The sequence below is a fragment of the Mustela putorius genome, unplaced genomic scaffold, assembly GCF_011764305.1.
Source record: "Mustela putorius furo isolate JIRA1106 unplaced genomic scaffold, ASM1176430v1.1 tig00003942_pilon_pilon_pilon, whole genome shotgun sequence".
NCBI lineage: Eukaryota > Metazoa > Chordata > Mammalia > Carnivora > Mustelidae > Mustela > Mustela putorius.
In genome coordinates this window covers 197,860-223,793 of record NW_025422087.1, presented here as the reverse complement: position 1 = coordinate 223,793, position 25,934 = coordinate 197,860, and the positions used below count along the sequence as shown (strand labels likewise).

General features: G+C 41.4%; 1 protein-coding gene across 4 annotated transcripts in view; it reads left to right on the top strand.

Moving 5' to 3' along the window:
- The window catches only part of CDK8 (cyclin dependent kinase 8), a 136,091-nt gene extending 129,059 nt beyond the window's left edge, over positions 1-7,032 (top strand). Inside the window, exons 10-14 of one of the 4 annotated variants that reach the window (XM_045069518.1) lie at positions 1,987-2,084; positions 2,648-2,686; positions 2,798-2,876; positions 2,999-3,154; positions 5,717-7,032. In XM_045069518.1, coding sequence (XP_044925453.1) covers positions 1,987-2,084; positions 2,648-2,686; positions 2,798-2,876; positions 2,999-3,154; positions 5,717-5,842 — 498 coding nt within the window. In that variant the 3' untranslated portion in view covers positions 5,843-7,032. Of the gene's footprint in view, positions 1-1,986; positions 2,085-2,647; positions 2,687-2,797; positions 2,877-2,995; positions 3,155-5,716 lie in introns of all 4 variants that reach the window. The other 3 variants (XM_045069517.1, XM_004781478.3, XM_004781477.3) reach the window with 3 other exon arrangements.
- Positions 7,033-25,934: the final 18,902 nt, after the last annotated feature.

Below are 25,934 nucleotides of genomic sequence, written 5' to 3'. Positions count from 1 at the left end.
ATATTTCATATCTTATCAGCAACTTTAAAAGCAAGGCCTAACCTATCTTATTGCCACACAATATATTATTATCCAAATAATGGTTTCTTATAATGTACTTATAACAGGACCCAAACAGGAAGGTAAGTTAGAGCCTTATTTATTCTAATAAAATAATGATAATAGTGGTAGGCCCAGAGTCACAATTCAGGGGACTTGCTCTTACTTACCCCCAACTTGCTGCTATTCAGTGTAGTCTGCAGTGATTCTCACAACCATCACCACTGAAATCCCAGAGATATATTTCCCTTGCAGCTTAGTTGCTTGTTTTTACCACAGTGACCTATCTTGTGTAGACCCATCTGAAAGCTCTAATGTAACTCCATTAAAACTGTTGAGCATTTTAAATGGCAAACCCATGCTTTTCTTTTCACCTCTAAAATTAAAGTTGTGCTTCCACTGAAATATCGGATCATCATAATTAAATTTAAATCTTCCCATCCCAGCATTTCCTCTGTGTTTTTAAATACTTTATGTCTGTCCTCTGATTGTGTTCTCCCATCAAGTCTCAATGCATCTGTTGGTTTTCTTTTTTTTTTCTTTTTATTTTATTTTATTTATTTATTTGACAGAGAGAGATCACAAGTAGGCAGAGAGGCAGGCAGAGAGAGAGAGGAGGAAGCAGGCTCCCTGCTGAGCAGAGAGCCCGATGCGGGACTCGATCCCAGGACCCTGAGATCATGACCTGAGCCGAAGGCAGCGGCTTAACCCACTGAGTCACCCAGGTGCCCCCATCTGTTGGTTTTCAAGTGCGATCCTGGTCCTTAGCAGTAGAATCCCCAGGGAACTTGGTAGAAAGGCCACTCCTCAGACTCCTGCACAGATATCCCAGAGCTCTGGGAGTGGGGCCTAGCAGTCGGCTTTGAGAGGTGCTCCTGGGGTACTTCTGATGTACTCTGAAGTCTGAAAACCACCACATTAGATCAAAGAGGATAAGCTGAGAGACCACTATTTAGATAAGCTCTTAAATCACCTACTAAAATCAAATGTTCTAAAATAAATAAAAATAAATCAAATATTCTAGTTCATAAAGTCTTAAGTGAACTATGTTTTAATGAAAAAATTCTGAATTTTCACATTAGCGTGACATTTCTGTAGGTAGCAAAATAATTAAAATAATACTAATAATGGCAGCTAACACATACTGCTTTCTTTGTGTTAGGTATCACTAGACTTGCTTTCCATGTATTTCCTCATTTAATTTTGAAAACAAACCTATGGTAGTAGGTGCTATTTCTAATCTCCGTTTGACAAATGAGGTTACAGAGAGAGTAAGCAACTTGTCCGAAGTCATTCAGCTAATAAATGTCAGGTGAAGACTTGAACCCAAGCAGTACCTTTAAGTCTCCATTCATAATCCCTCTGTACTAAACAAGTTCTGTATCAAGCATCATATTTATTTAGACTAGGATAGCCCGGGCCAGGAGAACTTTCTCTGATGATCTGCACTGTCCAGTAGGGAGCACATAAGCCACCTGTGGCTCTTGAACTCTGCAATTGTATCTGATATGAATGAGAAATTGATTTTTTAAGCTTAATTTGGTTTTAGTTAAGTTGGTTTTAAATCTAAATAGCCACATGTGGCTAGTGTATTATTTGTGCTATAATAATTTTCCCCTTAATAGAAAAGGAATAGAAAATAAAGATTTGAGTCCTGTTTTAAATTGTACAAAGCACTTTGCAAAATGTAGATAATTAATTTAGAGTAAGAAGTAGGTTTAGTAGCCTCTTATAGGAGAACCAAGTAAGATCCTGATTATTAGAACAACTAAATGTGAATTACTACATCAAATGTAATAGTCAAGTTTTTCCTGTTGTTAATTTGGGGGAATAAATACCCTTCAGATTGTGCTGTTTTCATCAAAAAGCATATACGTTCCACATATGCCCAAGGATATAAAACTATGAGAAGTAACGCAGTAATGTTTTTATGATTTATGGTTTCAGCTTCAGAAGTTACTTACCATGGACCCAATAAAGCGAATTACCTCAGAACAGGCTATGCAGGATCCCTATTTCTTAGAAGATCCACTTCCTACATCAGAGTAAGTGATCAATGTGTTAACTCACCAGCATGGTAGAATTTTTTGGAGCACAATTGTTTGAGTTGTCATCTCCAAGTTGCCACTCCTCCTACCTGGGGACCCAGGGAAATCCCAATGACAAGCAAAAACTGAGTTCTGATGACTGAGGTATCATTTCAGGCTTTTAGAGGTAAGAGGCACTCCTGTTCCTATATTCCTTAATGAAACATGGCCAGCCTGGGCTTCAGTGGGGCACCAGGTACACAATGGCGGGTTGTTTATGTGTGCTGTGGCGCACTCAGACTCACGGAGATTGTCCGCTGCTTGCAATTACAGTTTTATGTTTCAATGGCAAATTCCATTCCCAAATAAATTTGTGTTTCCCGTGTCATCTTTTATATGTAGAAGGGAGAGTTAAAAAAAATTGTGTTCAAATAGTGACATTTCCTCTGGAGTCTATATTTGGGTTGTAATAATAAAAGAGTGAGGCCGGAATAAAAGAAAATTGAGTCATATTTGATGATTATTGATTATTTTTATACAATGAAATCCCTCCCATGGCCTGCTGTAATGTCACTGATTAGAAGAAAAGATTCATCTTGTCACAGTTGCGCAGTTGAAAGGTACTTATTCTAAAAATATGGAAAAAAAAATCTGTCTTGAAAGAATAAAATGAAGAATCTGAAATATTGATTGGCATGCCAGAAATCATTTTTCTTTTTTCTCCTGAGCAGTGTTTTTGCCGGTTGTCAAATCCCTTACCCAAAACGAGAATTTTTAACAGAAGAAGAACCTGATGACAAAGGAGACAAAGTAAGTATTAAAGTACATTTGGCTGCTTCTTGTTTTATTCAATGCCACGGTAACATTTTCTTGTTTGTATTTGGTTCTCCTTCTGAGTTGAACTTTATTTTTCTATTTAACCAATTGAGAAGAACCAGCAGCAGCAGCAGGGCAATAACCATACTAATGGAACTGGTCACCCAGGGAATCAAGACAGCAGTCATACACAGGGACCCCCGTTGAAAAAAGTGAGAGTTGTTCCTCCTACCACTACCTCAGGTGGACTAATCATGACCTCAGACTATCAGGTATTTCCAGTTTATTTTGTACTTACTTGACATATCAGTATTTGTATATGGGTTTGTGACCTTTGGAAAATGCAGTATAACTAAGAAAATGCTGACCAGCAGCATGCGTGGCCTAGCATGCTGACCTTTATGTACCTGGGGAAATATGTTGACCTGAGTGTTACTGACATGGAAAAGTACTGACTCTGGTACAGAACAGGGTACTTACTGACTTTTGAATTAGACAGACCTGGAATGATCAAACTTAAGTTATGCCATTTATTAACTGTGTGACCTTGGACAAATAATATAACATTTCCTGGCTTTAGTTTTTCATCTGTAAATGAGCCTGGCCAAGCCTTACTTATAGATGTAATAGGAGTAGATGTAATAAATCCTAGCCCCCTGATTTGTGGTAGGAGCTCAATCAAGGCTGTTTACAGTATACCAGGAATGATTAAGAACACAGGCTTTCAGGGGTTCCTGGGTAGTTCAGTCAGTTCAGTGTCTGCCTTTGGCTCAGGTCATGGTCCTGGGGTCCTGGGATAAAGCCCTGAGTTGGACTCCCTGCTCAGCAGAGGGTCCTTCTCCTTCTCCCTCTGCACTACCTCCCACCCCCCGTCCCAGCCTGTGGCCTCTCTTGCTTGCTCTCTCTCAAGTAAATAAATAATATCTTTAAAAACAACAACAAAAAAACAGACTTTCAGATCCCAGCCGCTGGCTTTGGGTAACCTTGAGTAAGTAATTCAGATGTTCTCAGTTTCCTTATTTGCAGAAGTGGTTGATGGCAAGTATGAGGTGGAGCTAAGGATTAAATGAGAGGACATATGCTAAGGCACAGCGGCTAGCCTGCTGTAGTGCTTAACAGAGGGTACCACTTTTTTGTCTGCTTTTATTACCATTACCATCATTAAAATTCTTAGTAGCATTCATAGTACACATTAAGCACTTCTTAAGTGGTGATGGTGGTGCTAGTGATGACTGTAATAATAAGAGCTTGTTGGGTGCTTACTATGCCAGCTTTTATACCAAGCATGAAACCTACATATTTCCTTTGATCGCTGTGGTAACCCTGTGAGGTTAGGGTGATCATTGTCATTCCAGAGATGCTCAGAGAGGTGAGGTAACTTCCACGTGTTCACCTGAGCTGGGGGGAGACCCAGGACACAGGCTTAGATCTCACAACCAAGACTGCTCCGTTGTCTGCTTGTGGATCCCCTCACGTGGCATTGCCATTTTCTTTGCAGGAAGACCACTTGGAAAATCATATACCACCTCCCTGCATATTCTAATATTGCCAGCTCACCTGGGTCTCAGTGTGGGAGGAAACTGGAAACTGGACCAAGTAAAGTTATTTACCTACTGAAAGAGAAAAGGAGATCTTACTAAACTAATAAGGTTCCCAGAGCCTGCTATGACCCTTCAGAAATGAGATCTTAACTCTTTGCTTTGGTTAAGGAAAGGTCCAATCTACCAAACCATAGAAATTCTTGTCTGCCTGGGTAGTAAATAACTCTTTTCTGGGAAACTAAACAAGGAAATCAAGGACAGACATCTCTGGGGGCTCTTGTTTGTTCCAGCATCTTTTTGTCCCTATCCGGGTGGGAAAAGTACATCCCTCTTGGCTCAAGAATGTGTTTGCTTGCTAAGGTGATGGCATCCTTGGAATGAAGCAGGGCAGTGCTCAGACCTTTGCTATTGAAACCAAGAAAATTGCTGTGCTTCTTTGTTTCTTGATGTTATCATCTGATGGTTGGTTTTTGTAGTGACTATAATTTCATGTGTTTACTCTTTTTAAAATGTTATTTTGCTAGAGTTGGTAGAATTTAGAATTATACGATTTATTGAATGTGCTTTGAAAGAAGGAGGTAGTAAATTATGGTTAATAAGTTATTATGTTTCTTGGGAGCTAATAATAAGAGAGAGAGGTGCAGGAAGGGAATAATAGATCAAAATCACAGGACTCAACTCTATCTCTGTTCTTTCCCTTTGTGCAGTTTTTAGAATTGAGAATAACATTGTTCTTACGTTTCTATAATTATAAACTTAATTTTGTATATAACTTGTTGCAGAAAATAAAATTCATTAAAGGGCATAAAAATATTTAATGCCTAAGAAAATGATTCTGCAGTACCATTTCTTGTCCTGTTCATTTTTATTCTTTAGTCACACATGTACTGGGAGCCTTCTGTTGAAGAAACCAGCATGTAAATTAGCTTTGAATGTCTTCGTGTATATATCATTAAGTTCACGTATAAACATCTCAAGCAAATTAATTATTACTTATCAGGTGGTTACAAAACAGCTTAAAAAGGGGATTACTGCTATAGAAAAACAATGAACTGCACAGCAGAGTCATGAGACTCAGCTTAGTATTATTTACCGGTAATACTTCTGACCTTAGCTGACATTAAAAGATTGGGGGTTTTTGTCATTTTTATTCTAAAGCTAGTACATGGCTTGAGACTTTTAGATTCTTACTGCATCTAAATAAATGACTTTGCAAACCTAAGCCTCACCAGCTTGGGATGGAGCCAACTCTTAGAAACACCTGACTCTGCTTCCTCGCTCATTCTTTTGCAGCGTTCCAATCCACATGCTGCCTATCCCAACCCTGGACCAAGCACATCACAGCCACAGAGCAGCATGGGATACTCAGCTACCTCCCAGCAGCCTCCACAGTACTCACATCAGACACACCGGTACTGAGCTGCGCTGGAATGTTGTCGATGCACTGTTGCTAGTGCTGCAGGACTGACGGTGCAGCTCTCTGCGGGAACCTGGTATGGGCCATGGGAATGTACTGTACACCCACATCCTCAAACTGTCCGGTAGCCAAGTTCCACCACTTTTCACAGACCGGGGTAGTGGCTTCCAAGTTGTACCTGTTTTGGAGTTAGACTTGAAAGAAAGTGCTAGCACAGTTTGTGTTGTGGATTTGCTACTTCCATAGTTTACTTGACATGGTTCAGACTGACCAATGCATTTTTTTCAGTGACAGTCTGTAGCAGTTGAAGCTGTGAAATGTGCTAGGGGCGAGCATTTGTCGTTGTATGTGGTGAATTCTTTCAGTGTAACAACATTATCTGACCAATAGTACACACACACACACACACACACACACATACACACACACAAAAGTTTAACTGGTACTTGAAACATACAGTATATGTTAACTCAACAAAATAACCAAGACTCAAAGTGAGATTATTTTGGTACACCTTTCATTTTAGTGTCTTATCAGTGGGTTGATTCATTTTCTACATTAATCAGTGTTTTTCGACCAAGGCTATTGCTTGGGTTTTTTTGAAAGTACAAAAACCACATAGTTTTTCCAGAAAGGTTTCAAAACTCCCAAAGATTAATTTCCAACTTATAAGTTTGTTTTTATTTTCAATCTATGACTTGACTGGTATTAAAGCTGCTATTTGATAGTAATTAAATATGTTGTCATTGATATAAACCTGTTTGGTTCGGCAAACAAACTGAAATGATTGTCATAGACAGTGTTTTATTTTTCCTGTTGGTGTTGCTGATTAGTGAGCATGCTTTAAGATGAAAAAAGCATGAATGATAACTTCCTCTGAAAGGTGCGGCATCCCATTCAGATATTTTGTCCTGATTTTAAAGCTGGTTGGTGTAGTGCTATTAAAATTTTGTTCAGTTAATTTTCCTTTTTAAAACTTGTTCGCACGTTGTTTAGGGTGCCCTTACTTCAGCAAAGGAGAAGGAGTAGGAGAGCCTTAGAATTTTTGAGGAAAAAAAAAAAACCTATAACATACAATGTACTGTATCAAACTATTTTACATGAATGACACAAGTATTCTGAATTTAAAAAAAAATTGAACATTGTTAAAAACAAGGTGTTATGTAATAAATTTATTTTTCATAAATCAAAATATGAAGTTGGCTCTATTTTTATATACACATAGGTGTTTTAAAGTACTCCTTAACAAGTGGCCTCTAACTAAATCTCTTCAGTTGTTTTCCTTTTTTTAAAGATTTTATTTATTTATTTGACAAAGAGAGAGAGAGAGAGATCACAAGTAGTCAGAGAGGCAAGCGGGAGGTGGGGGGGTGGGGAGCAGGCTCCCTGCTGAGCACAGAGCCCGACGTGGGGCTCGATCCCAGGACCCCGAGATCACGACCCAAGCCCAAGGCAGAGGCTTTAACCCACTGAGCCACCCAGGTACCCCTCAGTTGTTTTCCTTAGTAATGTCTATATATCCTGCCTCCGGAGTGGAGTGGAGTAATGACTTATGATTTAGATATGGATTCTTTACTCTGCTGCACTGTAATAGAAGATGTCAACTAGACTACCTTTCTAATTGAAAGAATTATGATGAGCCTTCCATTTCTAGAATAAAGTCTAATTCAGTATGCTGAGAACAATTTGTTTTAGCCCAAATAATTATTTTTCCTCTCTCCTTCAGCACAAAACAGAGCAGATTTTAAAAGCTAACATAGTTTTTTTCTTAAAAAGTCAGCTCATTCCTTTAAAAATTCTAAAAAACATTTGAAGAACTGAGGAATTCCAATCCCGATAGCCCTATCACAGTAAGAACAATTCAGGAGCCAAATTGGCATTTCTGCGTTCTCTCTCCCCCCGCCACAGCTCCTCCACACAGCGTGAGGATCTGATCCTAGAGCTCTGTCCTCAGCACCTTTAGGAGATCCCCTCTGGCCACGGACTGAGTGGGTCTTACCTAACCATGTCTTCTTATTTCCCGCCACTCAGATTGTCTTCTGTTTTGCCTCCTACCTTTGATACAGTGACTTCCAGCCTTCATGGGCATGAAGATCATCCGCAATTTGTTTTCCCTGGATCTAGTCCCAGAGGACAGTTTGGGGGAGTGGGGAGGGACATGGAATCTTCATTTTTAACAAGCTCCTCAGTTGGTTCTGATGTAGAAGTCTGAGGAATACACAGGGAGAACACCTCCAAGCTGGTCTGAAGGTTGAGCAAACAGCAACATTTCAGTCAGTGGCTTGGAGAGAGGGCTGCCCTGTTGACAACCCACCTTCTCCTGCATAAATTTCAGAAAGCAAAACCCATTACCACAAATTCCACTATAAATGTTGGAAACTCCTAGGGCTCAGTTCTCTGATTTTTAAATTTATCAACCTCCTTTCTTGGCGTGCTCTGTCCAGTCTCGAGGAATTCAGCATGTTGGGGACTATCAAATTTATATATACAGACTATTTCATATATAGTTCCTGATTCATATATTTAATTGCATCTGTGACACATAGACAAATAACATACCCAAAGCAACCACCATCCTCCAGCGCATTCCTTGGTCTTTTTCTCTACATTGCGCCCACCACCTATTTTTTGACCATTTTCTGTCTCTTCCCTATAGAATGGAAGCTTTGTAAAAGGATCCCTGTTCCATCTCAGCCTCTCCTCTTTCCATTTGCTCCCAGGTGGTCTCACCCAGGCTCAGGACTTGTGTAGGCTGATGGTTGCCAGATTTCCCATCCTGACCTACCTGCTGTATCTGACTCATTATTGAAGATGGGTTCTAGACTGAAGACATCGAAAGAGGACTCCTGGCTCTGCCACCCCCCCTGCTCCTTTTACAGACTTAGCCGTCCCAGTGACTCAGTGACTAGGAACCCCCTCCCTCCCAGTCATCCAAGCCACACAGAAACCTTGGCATCATCCCCTCTCCCCACACTATATCCATTCTACATGCAAATCTTGGGTGCTTTCCCTTTCTATCCCCAACCGAACTGCCCTCACCACCTTTACTGTGTCACCCTGTGCCAAACCACAGCCATCCATCTCTTCCCTGGACTTTTTTTTTTTTTTTTTTAAGATTTTGTTTATTTATTTGACAGAGAGAGACACAGCGAGAGAAGGAACACAAACAGAGGGAGAGGGAGAAGCAGGCTTCCCGCCAAGCAGGGAACCCGATTCGGGGCTCCCTCCCAGGTCCCCAGGATCACGACTCAAGTCGAAGGCAGACACTTAATGACTGAGCCACCCAGGTGCCCCTCTTCCCTGGACTCTTACACAAGCTTCCTGCCTGTTTCCACCCTAAACTCCCTCAGCGTCCCCACACCCCCGACACATACACAGAGCAGTCTAAGTGAAGATTTTAACACAGCTCATGGGCCTCCCCTGCTCTCATCCCTCCAGTGCTTCTGGCTCAGTGAAAGCCAGGCAAGTCCCTGCACATGGTGGCCTCCTATTTCTTATGACTGTCCTCTGTGCTGTCCTTTACTGTTCCTCGAGCCTGTCAAGCACGTCTTGTCTCACGGCTCTGAGGCTCTATTCTGTCTGCATCTGCCCCCTGCTCTCCCCCGCCAGTTCTGGGCTCCCTCCCTCACTTCTTCAGGCCTCTTTAGATCTTGTCTTAGGGAGGCTTATCCTTTCCATTCTGAAATAGCAGCCTGTTCTCCACTTTCCCATTCCCTATCTCCTTCACCCGGCTTCATCTTCCCCGCCCAGCACTGACCCCACTAATTTACACTTGTTTATTGTTTCTCCCCACCCTACGGGAAGATAAACTCCACAAAGGCAGCCTTTTTTCACTGAGATGTCACTGACATGTAACATGATGTTTGTTTGGGGGGTGAGAGGTGTTGATTGGATATACTCCAGTATTGCAACGTGATCTCCCCCACAGTTAGCTGGCACCTCTAGGCAGGCTTTTTATGTACTATAATAATCCCAGCAACTGCAAGAGCGCCTGGCACACAATAGTGCTTATAAATATTTACTGAGTGAATGAATGAGTGCATAAGTGACTTTGTATTTGGATGTCAAATAGCATCTCAAACGCAGCGTATATAAAAGAGAACTTTTCATCTTCTCTCCCTAGCTACCATCTAGCTTCCGAACTGGTGCCTGGCTCCTGCTCCTGCTTCCCCCCACACCTTTCACATAGCAGTGATCTTTCCCCTCAGAACAGTGCTTACTACTTGGCATTTTTATACATATATTTTTTTTATTTGTTTATTGTCTGTCTCCCCCATGGAGGTGAAGACTTTGTTATCCTTTTAAAGATAAACTAGAATGATCATTGTACATGCTCTTAATCCTTCAGTGGCTTCCCATCACACTTCGAATCAAGGCAGAGTTTCTCAACATTGTCTAAAATACTCGGGTTTCTTGGCTTCCTCTCTGTTCTCATTTACCCTCTCCCTCCCCATCGATGACTCTACTTGAATTACTTTAGACTCCTTTGTTTTCCTTGCTGTGCCTTCACTTGGCATTACACCCCCATGTTGTTGAAATGGCAAGATTTCATTCTTTTTTATGGCTAAGTAATATTCCTGTGTGTGTGTGTGTGTGTGTGTGTATCACATCTTTATCCATTCATCTATCCATGGGCACTTGGGCTGCTTCCATAGTTTGGCTGTTGTAAATAATGCTGCAGTAAAAGTGTATGTGTCTTTTCAAATTAGTGTTTTCATATTCTTTGGGTAGATACCCAGTAGTGGAATTGCTGAATCATATGGTAATTGTATTTTTTAACCTTTTGAGGAATCTCCATACTGTTTTCCTCAGTGGCTGCGCCAATTTGCATTCCCACCAACAGTGCAGGAGGGTTTCTTGTCCTCCACATCCTTGCCAACACTTGTTTCTTGTATTTTTGATTCAGCCATTCTGACAGGTGTAAGGCGATATCCCATTGTGGTTTTGTTTTGCATTTCTGTGATGATGAGTGATGTTGAATACCTTTTCATGTGTCTTTTGGCCATCTGGATGTCTTCTTTGGAAACATGTCTGTTCATCTCTTCAGCCCATTTTTTAATTGGGTTATTTATTTTGGGGGTATTGGGTTGTAGCTATTCTTTATATATTTTGGACACTAGTCCTTTTTTGGATATGTCATTTGCAAGTATATTTTTCCCATTCTGTAGGTCGCCCTTAGTTTTGCTGATTGTTTCCTTCTTATTTTGATGTAGTCCCGATAGTTCATTTATGTTTTTGTATTCCTTGCATCAGGAGACATATCTAGAAAAATGTTGCTGCAGCTGATGTCAGAGAAATTGCTGCCTGTGTTCTCTTCTAGGACTTTTATGGTTTCAGGTCTCTCATTTAGGTCTTTAATCCATTTTTGAGTTTATTTTTTGTAAATAGAATAAGAAATTGCTCCAGTTTCATTCTTTTCCACGTGGCTGTCCAGTTTTCAACATCATTTATTAAAGAGACTATCTTTTCTCATTGCCTATTCTTGCCTCCTTTGTCAAAGATTGACCATATAAGCATGGATTTATTTCTGGGGTCTATATTCTGATCCATTGAACCATGTATCTCTTTTTGTGCTAGTACCATAATGTCTTGATTAGTATAGTTTTGTAGTAAATCTTAAATCTGGGATTGTGATACCTCCAGCTATGTTCTTCTTTTTCAAGACTGCTTTGGCTATTTGGGTTCTTTTGTAGTTCCGTACAAATTTTAGGATTATTCTAGTTCTGTGAAAGATACTGTTGGTGTTTTAAGAGGCTTGCATTAAATCTGTAGATTGCTTTGGCTAGTGTGTACATTTTAACTATAGTGGTTCTTTCAGTCCATGAGGGAGTATCGTTCCATATGTTTGTGTCTTCAGTATCTTTTATCGGTGTTTTACAGTTTTTGGAATACAGGTCTTTCACCTCATTGATTAAGTTTAGTCCTAGGTATTTTATTCTTTTTGATATAAATGTAAATGGAATTGTTTTCTTAATTTCTCTCCCTGCTACTTCATTATTACTGTATAAAAATGCAGTGGATTTCTGTATATTGATTTTGTATGCTAGCTACAAACTTACTGAATTCATTTATCAGTTCTAGTAGTTTTTTGATAGAGTTTTATGGTTTTTTTTTTAATACATACTGTATCATGTCACCTGCAAACAGTGCAAGTTTACTTCTTCCTTACCAATTTGAATGTCTTTTATTTCTTTTTCTTGTCTGATTGCTGTGGCTAGGTGGAATACAAGTGGTGAGAGTAGACTTCCTTGTCTTGTTCCTGATCATAGGAGAAAAGATCTCCATTTTTCAATTTAGTATGACTTTAGCTGTGGGTTTTTCCTACATGGCCTTTACTCTGTTGAGGTATGTTCCCACTAAACCTACTCTGTTGAGGGTTTTTACCATGAATGGATGTTATACTTTTTCAGATGCTTTTTCTCTATCTTTTAAAATGATCATTCAGTTTTTATCCTTTTTCTCGTTAATGTAATGTATCACACTGATTGACTTGTAAGTATTGAAGCACTCACTCATACCAGGAATAAATCCCACTTGATTGTGGTGAATGATTTTTTTAATGTATTATTGGATTCAATTTCCTCATATTTTGGAATAGTTTGAGAAAAATAGGTATTAATTCTTCTTTAAATGTTTGGTAGAATTCACCTGTGAAACCATCTTGGTTCTGCATTTTTTTTTTTTTTTGAGAGTTGTGTTTTTTGGTTTTTTTTAAGATTTTATTTATTTGCCAGAGAGAGAGAGAGAGAGCGAGTACACACACCTATCAAAATGGTTAAAACTAAAGATAACAGCACCAAATGCCAGTGAAGATGTGCAGTAACTAGACCTCTCACATTGCTAGTGGGAATGTAAAATGACACAGTCATTTTGGAAAAGGTTAACAGTTTCTTTTAAAATTAAACATACCCTTGTCATATAATTCAGCTATCCCAAGTGAAGCAAGAACAAGTTCACACAGAAATCTGTACACAGATCTTTACAGGGGCTTTAACTGTAATTGCTAAAAGCCAGAGACCTATCCAAACATTCTCCAAATGGTGAACAGATACTGTGCAATAGAGAATTTCCCATATAGTGAAATAGGAAGTGCTTTACTAATACACACGAATGATTCGCAGCTCACTCTGCTAAATGCAGGAAGTCAGACTCGGACTCCATACTGTGTGATCTCATTTTTATGACATTCTGGAAAAGGCAAAATTACAAGAACAGAAAAAAGATCACTGGTTGCCAGGGGCAGGAGGGAGAAGAGGACTTAACTAGAAAGGAACATGTGAGTATTTTGGGGGGTGATGAAACTCTTCTATATCCTGATTTTTGTCATGGCTACACAAATGTATGTGTCAAAATGCACAGAACTGTTCAGGCACATTTTAGTAGTTTTAAACTCCACTATTGTGAAAAGCAAACAGAAAGGGGATGAAAGGACCAGCAGTCCCTAGTGCTGGCAAGGACGGAACAACTGGAACTGTCATACGGTATTGGTTGGAACAGACATAGAACAGGTACTTTGGAAAGCAATTTGACAGTTCCTTATAAAATTAAACATGCATTTCCCATGGGACCCTGTGACTGCTCTCTCGTGTATTTGCCCCAGAAAAATGAAAACATGTCCACACAATGTTCAAAGCACTTTTATTTATTATAGCACCAAAATGGATGTCTAGCAACAGACGAATAGGTAAACACATTGAAGTACATCCGTACAGTGGGATAGATCACCCAGCAGTAATAATAGATACTCAGTAGAATCTTAATTGTAGTGATGGTCACATGGGTATCTGTATACATTTTTTTCAGAACTCCTGGAACTGTACACTATAAATTGGCAATTTGTATGGCATGTAAATGATGCCTTAAAGTCAGTTTAAAATCCAATAATTCATCAAGCTTTTAGCACAAGCCTAGCATGGAGCCATTCGTTAAAGTTAATTGTTATTAGCGTTCTCTCCATATGGAGATTTGATTTTTCCAAAGACTTATAATATGACCTAGTTCTAGCAGGTGAGTTGAACTTTCTAGGTCTTTTCATGACCAGATGTTTCTAGCCTTTCATGAATCAGCTTAGAGCAATTATATGAGCACAAGTGGACAGCTAGACATAGTAATTCCAGGGCTAAACTCTTTAAAGGTACCTCTGACTTCAATAACCTTCATTAAGTTTTTTTCTTTTTGAATTCTATGAAGCTTAGGGCTCCTGCTTTTCAAAGATGGCACTGAACAATTAATTGTCCTCACAATATTCACCTCACCTAGAGACAGCTATGGATTTTCCCATAGACTGAATGTGTTTTGAGGGAACGATAGAATTGAATTCACATCTGAACATGGGGTCTGTGTTAGATAGGCTGTGAGGGGGACACCTGGGTGGCTCAGTGGGTTCAGCTTCTGCCTTCAGCTCGGGTCATTATCTCAGGGTCCTGGGATCGAGGCCCGCATTGGGCTCTCTGCTTAGCAGGGAGCCTTCTTCCCTCTCTCTCTGCCTGCCTTTCTGCCTACTTGTGATCTGTATCTGTCAAATAAATAAATAAAATCTTTAAAAAAAAAAAAAAAGATAGGCTGTGAGGGCTTGTGGCTAAACAGAACTGAACAGACCACAGTCCCTATCCTCAGATACTCATGGAACTTAATTTAGTTGAGGAGTCAGGATATACACACAGGAAATACAGCAATGGGAGCCATTATTGGATCAAGCACTAAACGGAAGGTTAAGAACCATAATTGTTTCTCTTGAAAAGAGAAAGAAATATGGTGCAAAACATTTCAGGGGCAAGGAGGGGAGGGTATTGGTACAAAGCATCATAAAGAACATGGGTTTAGGACCAAAAGACCTAGGGCTTGGTTCTGCCAGTTGCTTCATGTAAGGCCTTGGTCAAGTCGTTCTTTTCCAAGTTCCTGTAAACAGTAAGAATTATAGTCATAACTGTGATGCTTTCAGTGAGTCATAGAGATGCTAAAAGGCTCTGTGTGGGGCAAGCTCAATTACTATTCAAAGTTGCATAATTATAAGTGTATTGTCTCAGCTGGACCCTAGAGTAACACAGACTGCCTACCACGTGCCAGGCACTACGTGAAGCATTTTACACATAATATTCCTCACAAAAATTTGGGGAGGTAAGTATCATTTCCCCCATTTTACAAATGGAAAAAAAAAAAAAAAGGTGTGGCAAGATTATGCCCTGCCCTAACTCAATCAGTTATGTAGTAAAGTCAAGATTACCTCAGCTTCCAAGCCCCAGAGAAAGGGAGAAATCTAGGATTGTCATACGTGGTGAAGTAGTCATTCTGTTCAGAGTACAAAACGTGTCCTGGGCAGCAGTAGCCAGAGAAGAAATTGGTAAGCTTGTGGCCTGCCAGTGAGGGCTGCCTTCTTGACAAAGAAGATCCATTTCTTGGATGTGTTTTCTCATGAAAGTTATGAAATACAAAAATAATTTGTATCCTTGCAGTTAACTGATAATGTCTGTTGAAAGCATACTCAACAGTGCTAGCGGATGTGAAAAAGAGGCTGGCTTACTGGGCCCTAAAATCGGCTTGATTAATATGCAGTAATTGCTTTTCCAGTTGAGTTTCTTCATCGGTGGAAAATATGCTCCAAATAGGCCAAAATAGACAACCCACAATTTCCTCTGATTTAATCAAAGGCTCCTCTTGTGTACTTGCAAAATCCTCTTGGTCCCCTTCTTCCTGCAGTATGACCCCATTTCACTGTGAGCTTGTAGTGTAGACTGAAATCAGAAGGGATGGTGCCATTTTTGTCGTTCTTTCTCAGGGCTGCCTTGCTCTTTGGGGTCTTTTGTGGTTCCATACACATTTCAGGATTATCTTCTCTTTCTGTGAGAAATGTCACTGGAATTTTGATAGAGATTACATTAAATCTGTAGATTGCTGGGGTAGTGTGGACATTTTAACAATATCAATTCTTCCATGTAACTGACATGGGTTATCTTTCCGTTTATTTGCATCATCCTCAATTTCTTTCATCAGTCTTGTAGTTTTCAGTGTATAGGTCTTTTACTTCCTGGGTCAAATTTATTCCTGGGTATTTTATTCCCTTTGATGCAATTGTAAATGAGATTGCTTTTTAAATTTCTTAACCCGGTAATTTCTTTTTTTTATTGGATGCTGGATACTGAATTTTGCTTTGTTGGTTTGCTAGATCTTGTTAGATTTGTTTAACGTTGAATTTTGCTTTGGCATACAGTTAAATTAATTGGAACCTTTTGATGTTTGCTTTTAGGTTTTATATGTCAGGTCCAGAACTGGCTAGGGCTAAGTAAGTAGTGATAACTAAAGAAATGTCCTTCTGAGAATTCTGCCAAGTGCCCTAGCTACCACTCTGATTGGTAGGAACATAGACTATCCTCAGCCCCATGTGAGCTCCAGGAAGTGGTTTTCTGTGACCTCAGGTAATGTCCTCCCATGCATGCACATATCAGTACTCAGCAAAAGATTTGAAGGGACTCCTCTACAGATGTCCCAAGCAACCTCTCTCTCTGCAGTCCCGCATTTCAAAGCATTAGCTTCAAAGCCTTAACTTCTAGCCTCCTTAGCTTTTATATAGTACAGCTTCTATCTGCTCAACACACCAAGACCAATGGACTTCATTTGGATTCCCTTGTACTGGAACCCGTGTTCAGGCAATAAGTTCATGCAAGAGGAAAATTTACTTTGTTTCTCAGGGATCATAGTACATACTGTGCTGCCTATTATCTGATGCATGAAAATCAGTTTGTAAATATATTAGTCCTGGGGGCGCCTGGGTGGCTCAGTGGGTTAAGCTTCTGCCTTGGGCTCAGGTCGCTCAGGTCATGATCTCAGGGTCCTGTGATCCAGTCATGCATCGGGCTCTCTGCTCAGCAGGGAGCCTGCTTCCCCCTCTCCCTCTGCCTGCCTCTCTGCCTACTTGTGATCTCTGTCTGTCAAATAAATAAAATGTTTTTAAAAATAAATAAAATATTAGTCCAATTTTCAAATTGTTTAAGGAGGAAGAGTAAATCTGGTCTTATTTTTCCTCATGGCTGAAAGCAGAAGTCACAGCTAGAGACTTTGTTAGGTGGGTAAAACATAAAGCAGATTCGTAAGATTTATTAGCATTGTGATATAAGTGAGTTTGATACAGTCAATACATGTTCCTAAAACTTGTGTACCTGCCCAAACATCTGGTTTGGCAATCTGGTATATAATGTGACCCTCTGGTTTCCCAATGAGAAGATTGAAAAAAGAAGTTTAGTGGCACCGAGGTGACTTGGTCCGCTCAGGTCATGGTCTCAGGATCATCAGCTCTGTACTGGGCATGGAGTCTGCTTAAGATTCTCCCTCTTGGGGCGCCTGGGTGACTCAGTGGGTTAAAACCTCTGCCTTCGGCTCAGGTCATGGTCCCAGGGTCCTGGGATCGAGCCCCACATCAGGCTCTCTGTTCAGCAGGGAGCCTGCTTCCTCCTCTCTCTCTCTCTGCCTGCCTCTCTGCCTACTTGTGATCTCTGTCTGTCAAATGAATAAATAAAATCTTTAAAAAAAAAAAAAAGGATTCTCCCTTTCCCTTTGCCCCCACACTCTCTGCTCATGAGCTCTCTCTCTCTAAATAAAATAAAATAAAGTTTTATTATAATTCAGTTTAGTTACAAATACATAAAATTACACATTAGATAAACTGATACATTATTTTAGAATATTGTCTTCCCTCACTTGTATGAATTTTATTCATTCTGTTACATGCATCTTTGGCTTTACTAACCTTATCATTGCCATAATCTCTTTTTAAGATTAAAATATCATTTTTACGACATTGAAATTGTATGAGATACAGCATTTTTTTCCTTTTAATGTATAATGCTCTCACTGAAAATTTTACCTAGGCCACAAGTATTCATTCACATTACAGGAAATAGCTTGTCTTGTGCTTGTTTTTGTTTATTTGTTGGTTTGTTTTTATTTAGCAATCACCACATGCAAAACACTTACCTGTGGCTTTTTGTAAGTGACTTTTGTAAGGCTTCTTGACCATATAACCAGCAATTATAATTGGGTGTATCATACCACCAAAGATAATCACGAAATGTTAAACCTGGTCAATTTCTTTGTCTTTGTTTTTAAAAATCCATTTTATCACACGACCTCTGTAATCATCCAAAATTTTAAGATCATTTTAAGATCATTTTAGACTTGAGTTGCAAGATAAAATACAGGGTGTCCACTTAAATTTGAATTTCAGATAAACAGTAGATAAATTGTAGTATAAAATGCCACAAATATTGTATGGAACATACTTATATTACAAAAAAAAAAAAAAAGGTTTTTATCTGAAATTCAGATTTAACTGGGCATACAGGATGCCCCCCTAAAATAAAACTACAGGCTTTTATTTGCTAAATCTGGCAATTCTATTTTATTTCTTTTTTTAAATTGAAGTATAGTTTGTTTTTTTCTAGAAAGTTTTTTTTTAAGATTTTATTTATTCATTTGAGAGATGGGGAGAGAGAGAGAGAGAGCACAAACAGAAGAGGCAAAGGGAGAGGGAGAATCAGACTCCCCACTGGGCTGGGAGCCCAGCATGAGGCTTGATCCCAGGACCCTGGATTCACGACCTGAGCCAAAGGCAGACGCTTAACCATCTGAGCCACCTAGGTGCCCCTAAAATTGAAGTATTGTTAACACACAATGTTGCATTGGTTTCAGTTATAGGAGAGTAGTGATCTGACAACAGTGTACGTTATGCCATACTCACAAGTGTAGCTACCATGCGTCACATACAACATTATTACAATACCATAGACTCTACTCCCGGTGCTGTGCACTCATCCCGGTGACTCACTCACTCCATAACTAGAAGCCTGTACCTCCCGCTCCCCTTCACCCATTTACCCATTCCCTCCACCCCCCGCAACCACCAATTTGTTCTCTGTATTTATGGGTCTCTTTCTGTATTTTGTTTGTTCATTTGTTTTGCTTTTGTTTTTTGCGGATTCCACATTTGAGTGAAACCCTGTGGTATTTGTCTTTCTCTGTCTGACTTATTTCACTTTGCATATTATCCTTTAGCTCCGTCCGTGTTGTTGCAGATGGTAAGACCTCATTCTTATTATGGCTTAGGAATATTCCATTGTATATATATACCATGGCGGCTTTATCCATTCATCTATTGATGATACAACCCTATTTTAGATCTGTGTCTTCCTCAGATAATCTTCAGAAGATGTTGCTTATCAGATTCCTTCTCTTTTGAGTGATAATATTGAAAGACAGTCTCCTTTATATTTGGGCATGAACAGTAATCTTCATCATTTTCCTCCTTAATAGTAATACCATAAGCACACTTGGCTATACTTACAAGTATCTTCCCTTGGTGATGGGTAAAAATTAATTCAGAGAACCAAATATTGGAAGACTGTATTCATCAATTTTCTGAAAATGCTACCAGAACCCACATTCCTAATTAAAGTATTATGCTATTCATTAACACAGGTTTGGGCTAGATGAGTGTTTTCATTTTTCTCTTCATATTCTCAGGCTTATTTTCTCGGAGTCTCTGGGCATCCCAGCCTATTTCAGAGGTAAATTTATCTTTACTGCCACCATCCTGACACCCCAGCTTGTAGGTAACCCCTAACCCACACATGCTTGTGAGGCAATTTAAATGCCAAACGGGAGTATCTATGAAGTAATCCAGGATTAAAGAATCTCTTTGATCAAATTGACTGTTTAAAAAATAAATAGAAGTCTCGAGGAGTGAATTTCTTCATAAAACTTAATATTTGTTCTTAGCATCAGGACAATAACGCCTTCATTTTCCCCTGCTGTATTATTTAGAAAGAGTAATTCGGTTTACCTCAGTACTGTGGAATCCTGGTGGGGTGTCAGATCTTTAATGACTTAACTTGTTCTGTCACTTTATTAAATTAGGGGGGAAAATAACATTTGCCACTTTGGATCCCGTTTTAGAATCTATGAAAAAGTGTTAAGTTCCTTCGTGGCTCCTGAATATCCTCAGTTAATATCAAATTGTACCCCGCTTGAAGCATTTCCTATGATTCAGAAAAGCATTTTTGTTCATCCCCAAGGATACAAATTGGAAATAAAGTGATAAAAACTTGGAAGTAACACAATAAAACATCCCTAGGAGGCACGAGAATCCTGCATTAAGCCAGCAGTAAGTTTAGAATCCTACCCAGATGTGCTGCAAATATCCCTTCCGCACAGTGAAAATATTCACTGCCCTCTTTAAGGCAGCGATTTTTCCCTTTCTTGCTTTCTTCTTTCTTTCTGACACAGAAAAGCAGCTGCTGCTCTTGTTGGCAGATGAATCCTCTGTTGCAAGGGAAATTAGAGCGCTCCCTGCCTTGGAGGCCGATGCAGCGGGGAGGTCAGGAGTGCTTGCTCCAGCAACTTCTTTATACCCTGGCTTAAAAGGAATTTCTCCCAGCACATTCCTATCCCGAAAGAACACCCTTGCTTCTCTTTCCAGAACAATGCTTTCTCTACCAGCCAGACCACTGATGGGAACCAGAGCTTGACCAGCCCCATAACCCAGTTCCTTACCCATATTACTTTATCATTTTTACACCAAAGATTTCATGTGTGCCAGGCCCAGCATCCTGAAAGAGGGGTATTTTTTTCTGTGACATTAATCTAACCAATGGCATTTCTTTCAGGCTTTTCTTCTCCCATTAAGGGCGAGCGCGCTTGGAGCCGAGGTGTTCCCGGCACCCTCCCTCATCCAGGAACTACCAAGCCAACTTGAAAAGATGCCCAACCGTCTTTCCTTTACAACCTGATCTCTTTCACTAAACTTTATACTGAATGATGATGTGGGCTTTAGTCAGACTAAAAATGGGCCATGAGCTGCTTGCCTGAGGAAACGGTGTGTTTTGGAGAAGCGTGGCACTGAATTCTGACCTAAGCTGAAGCTGGGCTCTTGGGGCAGCGTTGGGAAAACTCAGTCTGGTTCTTCATTGCTCTGGGAGAACGGGAGGAACAGAGCCAAACAGGCAAACTTGGGGCTGCTGGGTGAACGCCAGTCTGAGGCTGGCCTCTTTCCAGAGTTCCAGCACCCATCCACTCGGGTGCTGTGAGTCTCCCAGTGGGACTGGGATGGGGCTCACATGAGCTCACGACACCCCTGTTCCAATGACATTACCCAGTCACACTCTGCGAGCCTCATAGGAGCAGGAGCCGGCCATCTCTACTTCCTCGGTGGAACCACGGCTGGTGGGGAGGTCACTTGGTGTTTAAATGTCGGTTAAACTAATTCATCTTGGAAGATCATGTCTAAGGCTACAGTTTCTGGTTGACTTTTCTTCAACCCCCACCTGTGAGCAGAACAGAACAGGGAATGGCAGGCAGTGGGCAGAAAGTTCTAGTAGCATGCTACTAAAAATTCAGAGGGGTCAAAGGTCTTAAGTTTAATGGTTGTTTTAAATAGGTCTGAACTGCTTTTTCTTTTCCTGGGGGAAGTTGCTTAGCCATTTCAATTCTTGATATCTACTAAAAGCATTGAACATTTCTAAGCACAGTTAAGTACTTTCCCTAACATCGTCCAGGAAGAAATAACTGGGAACGTACTGTTCCCCGACTCCTGCCCCCCTCAGAGCTCTGCACCTCACAGGTGCTCTGGGCTGAAGATCCCTTTGATCTCCTGACCCGAGAGCATGTTGAGTTTCTCATGTTACCAAAAAATGTATCCTGCTCCCTTTGAGTGAACAACCTTTTTCCTCTCTTCCTTCCTTCTTTCCTTCCTTCCTTCCTTTCAGTTCCATGATATTAGAGTATTTAGTCTCAAGGGAAAATAGACATGAAACCAAATCTGTACTTTACGTAAAGGAGACTAAAGCCCTTAAAGTGACACACAAGACCAGTGTCCCCGTCCTCCCCACTTTTCCCGCTTATGTCTCTGTCAGTTACCAGATACCAGTCTACCATCGCCCTAGTCTTGCTCCTATCAGAGGGGTAAGGAGATCGAGCGGAGGGAACCTACTCCTCCATCCTAACCACCAACTTAAACTTGTCTCTGTTCTAACTCCTGCCTCTCCGAGTGAGCCTAACCCTTTGTAAACATTTAATAAATTCCCTAAAGACAAGGGGTGAGTTCTGTTGTTGTTGTTTTAAGATCGTATTTATATATTTGAGAGAGAGAGCAAGCAAGAGCGAGCGAGCGAGCATAAATGGCAGAGAGGAGCAGAGGCAGAGGGAGACGCAGACTCCCTGCTGAGCGGGGAGCCCGATGCGGGGCTCGATCCCAGGACTCTGGGATCATGACCTGAGCCGAAGGCAGCCGCGTAACTGACTGAGCCACCCAGGCGCCCTAAGAGGTGAGTTCTAAAATTTACTAAGCACTGAATCACTAAATGTACACATCAGCCACCATCTCACCTTGTGGCTTAATCCTCACAATGATCTTAGGGCACAGACATTATTTTTCCTATTTTCCAGATAGGGAGGCTAAGTACTTAATTGGTTCACTTCTTGCCCAAGACACACAGCTCTCAGGCAGTGCCAGGATTCTAGTTAGGCCTGTCTGCCTCTACAGCTTTCATCTGTACCTGCACAGTGAATTCGAGAACTCAGGCTGCTCCATTAAGTCAACGGAGGTGACTTAAGTTAAGGTAAGTTAAGTTAAGTTAAGGGAAGGTGAGCAGCAAGTGGGGGGATGAAGCTGATGCAGAGGCAGGCAGAACAGAGACCAGCAGAAGTCACGGCTGGATGTCAACCTACCAGCCTCGCAGCCCGACCCTTTCTGGACTTTCAGGGTACATAAATAATAAATATCCTTGCTCTCTAAGTCATTATGAGTTTTTTGTTTGTTTGTTTTTTGTTTTGGGTTTTTTTTTTTTTTCTATTTGCAATGGTAAGTACTCATTAATACCCTGGGCAAGCTAGGTCTGGGATTCTTCACCCACTGCTACCTTTTCTGCTTACTAATTATTTACATATATCTTTTCTGTAGGAACGTATTCTTTAATGAAATTTTAATTGATATTTATCATGTACCAGTTGGCTCAAACTACATCAATATATTGGCTTTGTGATTATTGAAAATGTGTTCGCATACCTCTGTCTCTATCAGTTTTCTTTTTTCAGCATTTAACTTCCGTGTTTATTTCATGCCCCTAAGACTTTATGCGTCTGGCTCTTCAATGAGAAAGAGCTAACATTTCTTCTTCGGTGGTGCGTTACAAGCCTGCTCTCTGATCGCAAAGCCCTTTATCACCCCCTGCCAAGCTAATTGATTTCTTTGAAAGCTGCACAATCCCAGCCTTGTGGGAAGAGAGTCGCCCACATTCGGAGAGCAATGGCTGGTTTAGAAATGCTCTCTGTCTTTGTCCAAGACCAAGTCTCTTCCGCATCCTTGATTATGTCTAAATGATGCTCTTATCCTTAAACAGAGCCCACTTTCTCAGACTACCCGGAAGCACCGATTTGTTTACCAGCCCCAGGGATGGGAGGAAGTGGGGGTTGAAGGGGCAATCGCGCAGTCAGGTGAGCCGCCTCTGAATGATGGCTGGGGAGAAAGTGGTTTGAAAGGCTGGGAGAGTTTGGTGTCGTGCCAACCTATATAGACTGAGGAGTCTACACAGGCTGCCTGGGAAATCGGATGGGCAGGCAAGCAGGGATTCAGAATGCTTCCAAATGGGGACACTTGAGGTAGCTGTAATTGTCCCAGCCGGGTGGAGCACAAGTGTGAGGGGACAGTGCCCGTGGTGTGTGTGACCTGGGTGCACATGGGCCTTCACAGCAACCGCAGCACTCAGGAGTGGATGGCACAGGGCTCCCATGCCACAGAGGATGACTTCCCTCATGCTGTGGCTTAGACGACACACCGAAGGGACAAGTACCACCACTGAACAAGATGACAGGACCAGGTGTGTCAGGGAGGACCGAGCCTAACCGAGTCTTGACTGAGAGAGCTGACCCAGCCCATTGAGTCTGGATAGGCCTGTATTGCTTGTTGGGCTTAGGAAAGCACTGTCCCCTGAGGGTATGCTGGGGTTCCCATGGGGCTGTTGTAGGCACAGCTGTGATATTAGAGTTTAGTAGGACTTCTCGTAAAACTTTGTTGGCTCGGGGCACCTGGGTGGCTCAGTGGGTTAAGCCTCTGCCTTTGGCTCAGGTCGTGATCTCAGGCTCTTGGGATCGAGCCCCACATTGGGCTCTCTGCTCAGCGTGGAGTCTGGTTCCCCCTCTCTCTGCCTGCCTCTCTGCCTACTTGTGATCTCTCTCTCTGTCAAATAAATAGATAAAATCGTAAAAAAACAAAAAACAAACAAACTTCATTGACTCATTCACAGAGGCCTACTATGTGCCAGCCAGACCCTGTGCTGGGTTCCAAGGATTAATGAGAGTAACTGTGGATTTTTTAGGTGGATGGGTGGGGAAAGGTGGTCTGGGTTGCAAGTCTAATAATATTATAACTAGCTTCTTATTCAAAGAAATGCTTTTATAATTCCTTTCCTGAAATGATAAAAACTCTGTAGTTCAAAGTCACCCCATTTGTAAACACTGGGGGTTAAAAACCACCCGAGAGGCCGGGAAGCCTTCAAGGACCTAGACTCAACTTCTGAGATTTCTTACACGGAGTCCTACGAGGTAGGACCAGATCCCACTCGGCCCCTGGAGAGGGACAGGATGGCACCGTTAGCTTCCCACATTCCTGAGTCCCCTTCCTGGCCTGTTCTGCATGAAATTTCCCACCCACGGTGACGCAGCCTGCCATGTCCAGTTAAGGTGACACAGTGGGCCCACCCCTCTGGGGATGAAAGAGAGTAAGAATTTCCTGGAGGAATTAGACATCCCTTGGTAGAGTCATCTGGAAAGAGGCAGCCCCCAACCCAGGACAAGGCCAGCAGGCTCTGCCCGAAAGGCCAGGTCTCTAGGTCTCCAGGTCTCAGAGCCTCACTCACTCGGGTCATGCACTGGAACCTGCGGGATCGCTGGACTACCTTGTGCTCAAGGAGCCCCATTTCAGACACTTGAGCATCAGCTGTCACATACTCAGTCCCAGAGAAACTGACAAGAGTTGTATGACAATCCCACAACCTGAGAACTAGGTCCCACTCCCAGCCCGCACCCGTGGTGCTCCAGGAATGAATTCACTTTGGGACCAGCACAATCGTATTGCTTTGTACTGGGGCAGGCATGATGAATTCATTCATCTCCTTAAACTGTGAACATTTAAAATATGTCAATATTTTTGTAACAGCTTTGGCATCTCTTTTCTTAATATATCGAGTGATCCTAAAAAATAAAAAGGAATTGGCTCTGGACATGTTCAGTCTCAAAGAGGTTTTGCGTGGCCTAGACATCAAGGTTTGGCAGGTGGAAGGGTGGCCTTGCCTCTCCAAGTGTGGTCTCAGGGCCAACACATCTGCATTATCTGGAATGTGTTCAAAACACAGAATCTGCCTTTTGGCAAGGTCACCAGGTGATTTCTAAGCACACTGAAAGTTCGAGAAGCACAGATGTTGGGAAGACAAGGAGAAGATGAATCAGCAACCATAGGCTCTGGCCTGATTTTGGGACTCTGTCCTCTGTCTGTGTGTCCTGTGTTGGGGACAGTCTTCAGCTCGGCTCAGTGTGAGGATTCTGTCAGTCTGGCTGTGTTTGGGATTAAGGAGTGAGCATCATCTGACGCAGCACACTGAGCTCCTCCAGAGAAAGAGGAAGGCACCAGATCCAGCCACTCAGCATCCAGTTTCCAGAAAAAAAACTGTACTCAATGATCATTATCATACTTTAAATTTCATCAATAAACATTTTATGGACATTAGTTTTCTTTGCCGTTTTATGTCAGATTTATAGAGGCAGAAAGTAGAAGGGTGGTTGCTAGAGGTGGGGTGGGGGAGTTGGTGTTTAATGCGCACAGCGTTTCAGTTTGGGAAGATTACAAGGAGTTGTGGAGAAGGATGGTGGTGATGGTTGGACAACAAGGCAAATGTCCTTAATGCCACTGGACTGTACATTTAAAAAGGTTGATGATCATTCTTGTCAACGAGGTGTGACGATGAATATAGAAAACCTAATTCCAGATGGAGTTGGGAAGCAAGGAAGAAAGGTTCTCACTCACTACTGCGTGTGGTAGCTTACTTTACACGCCCG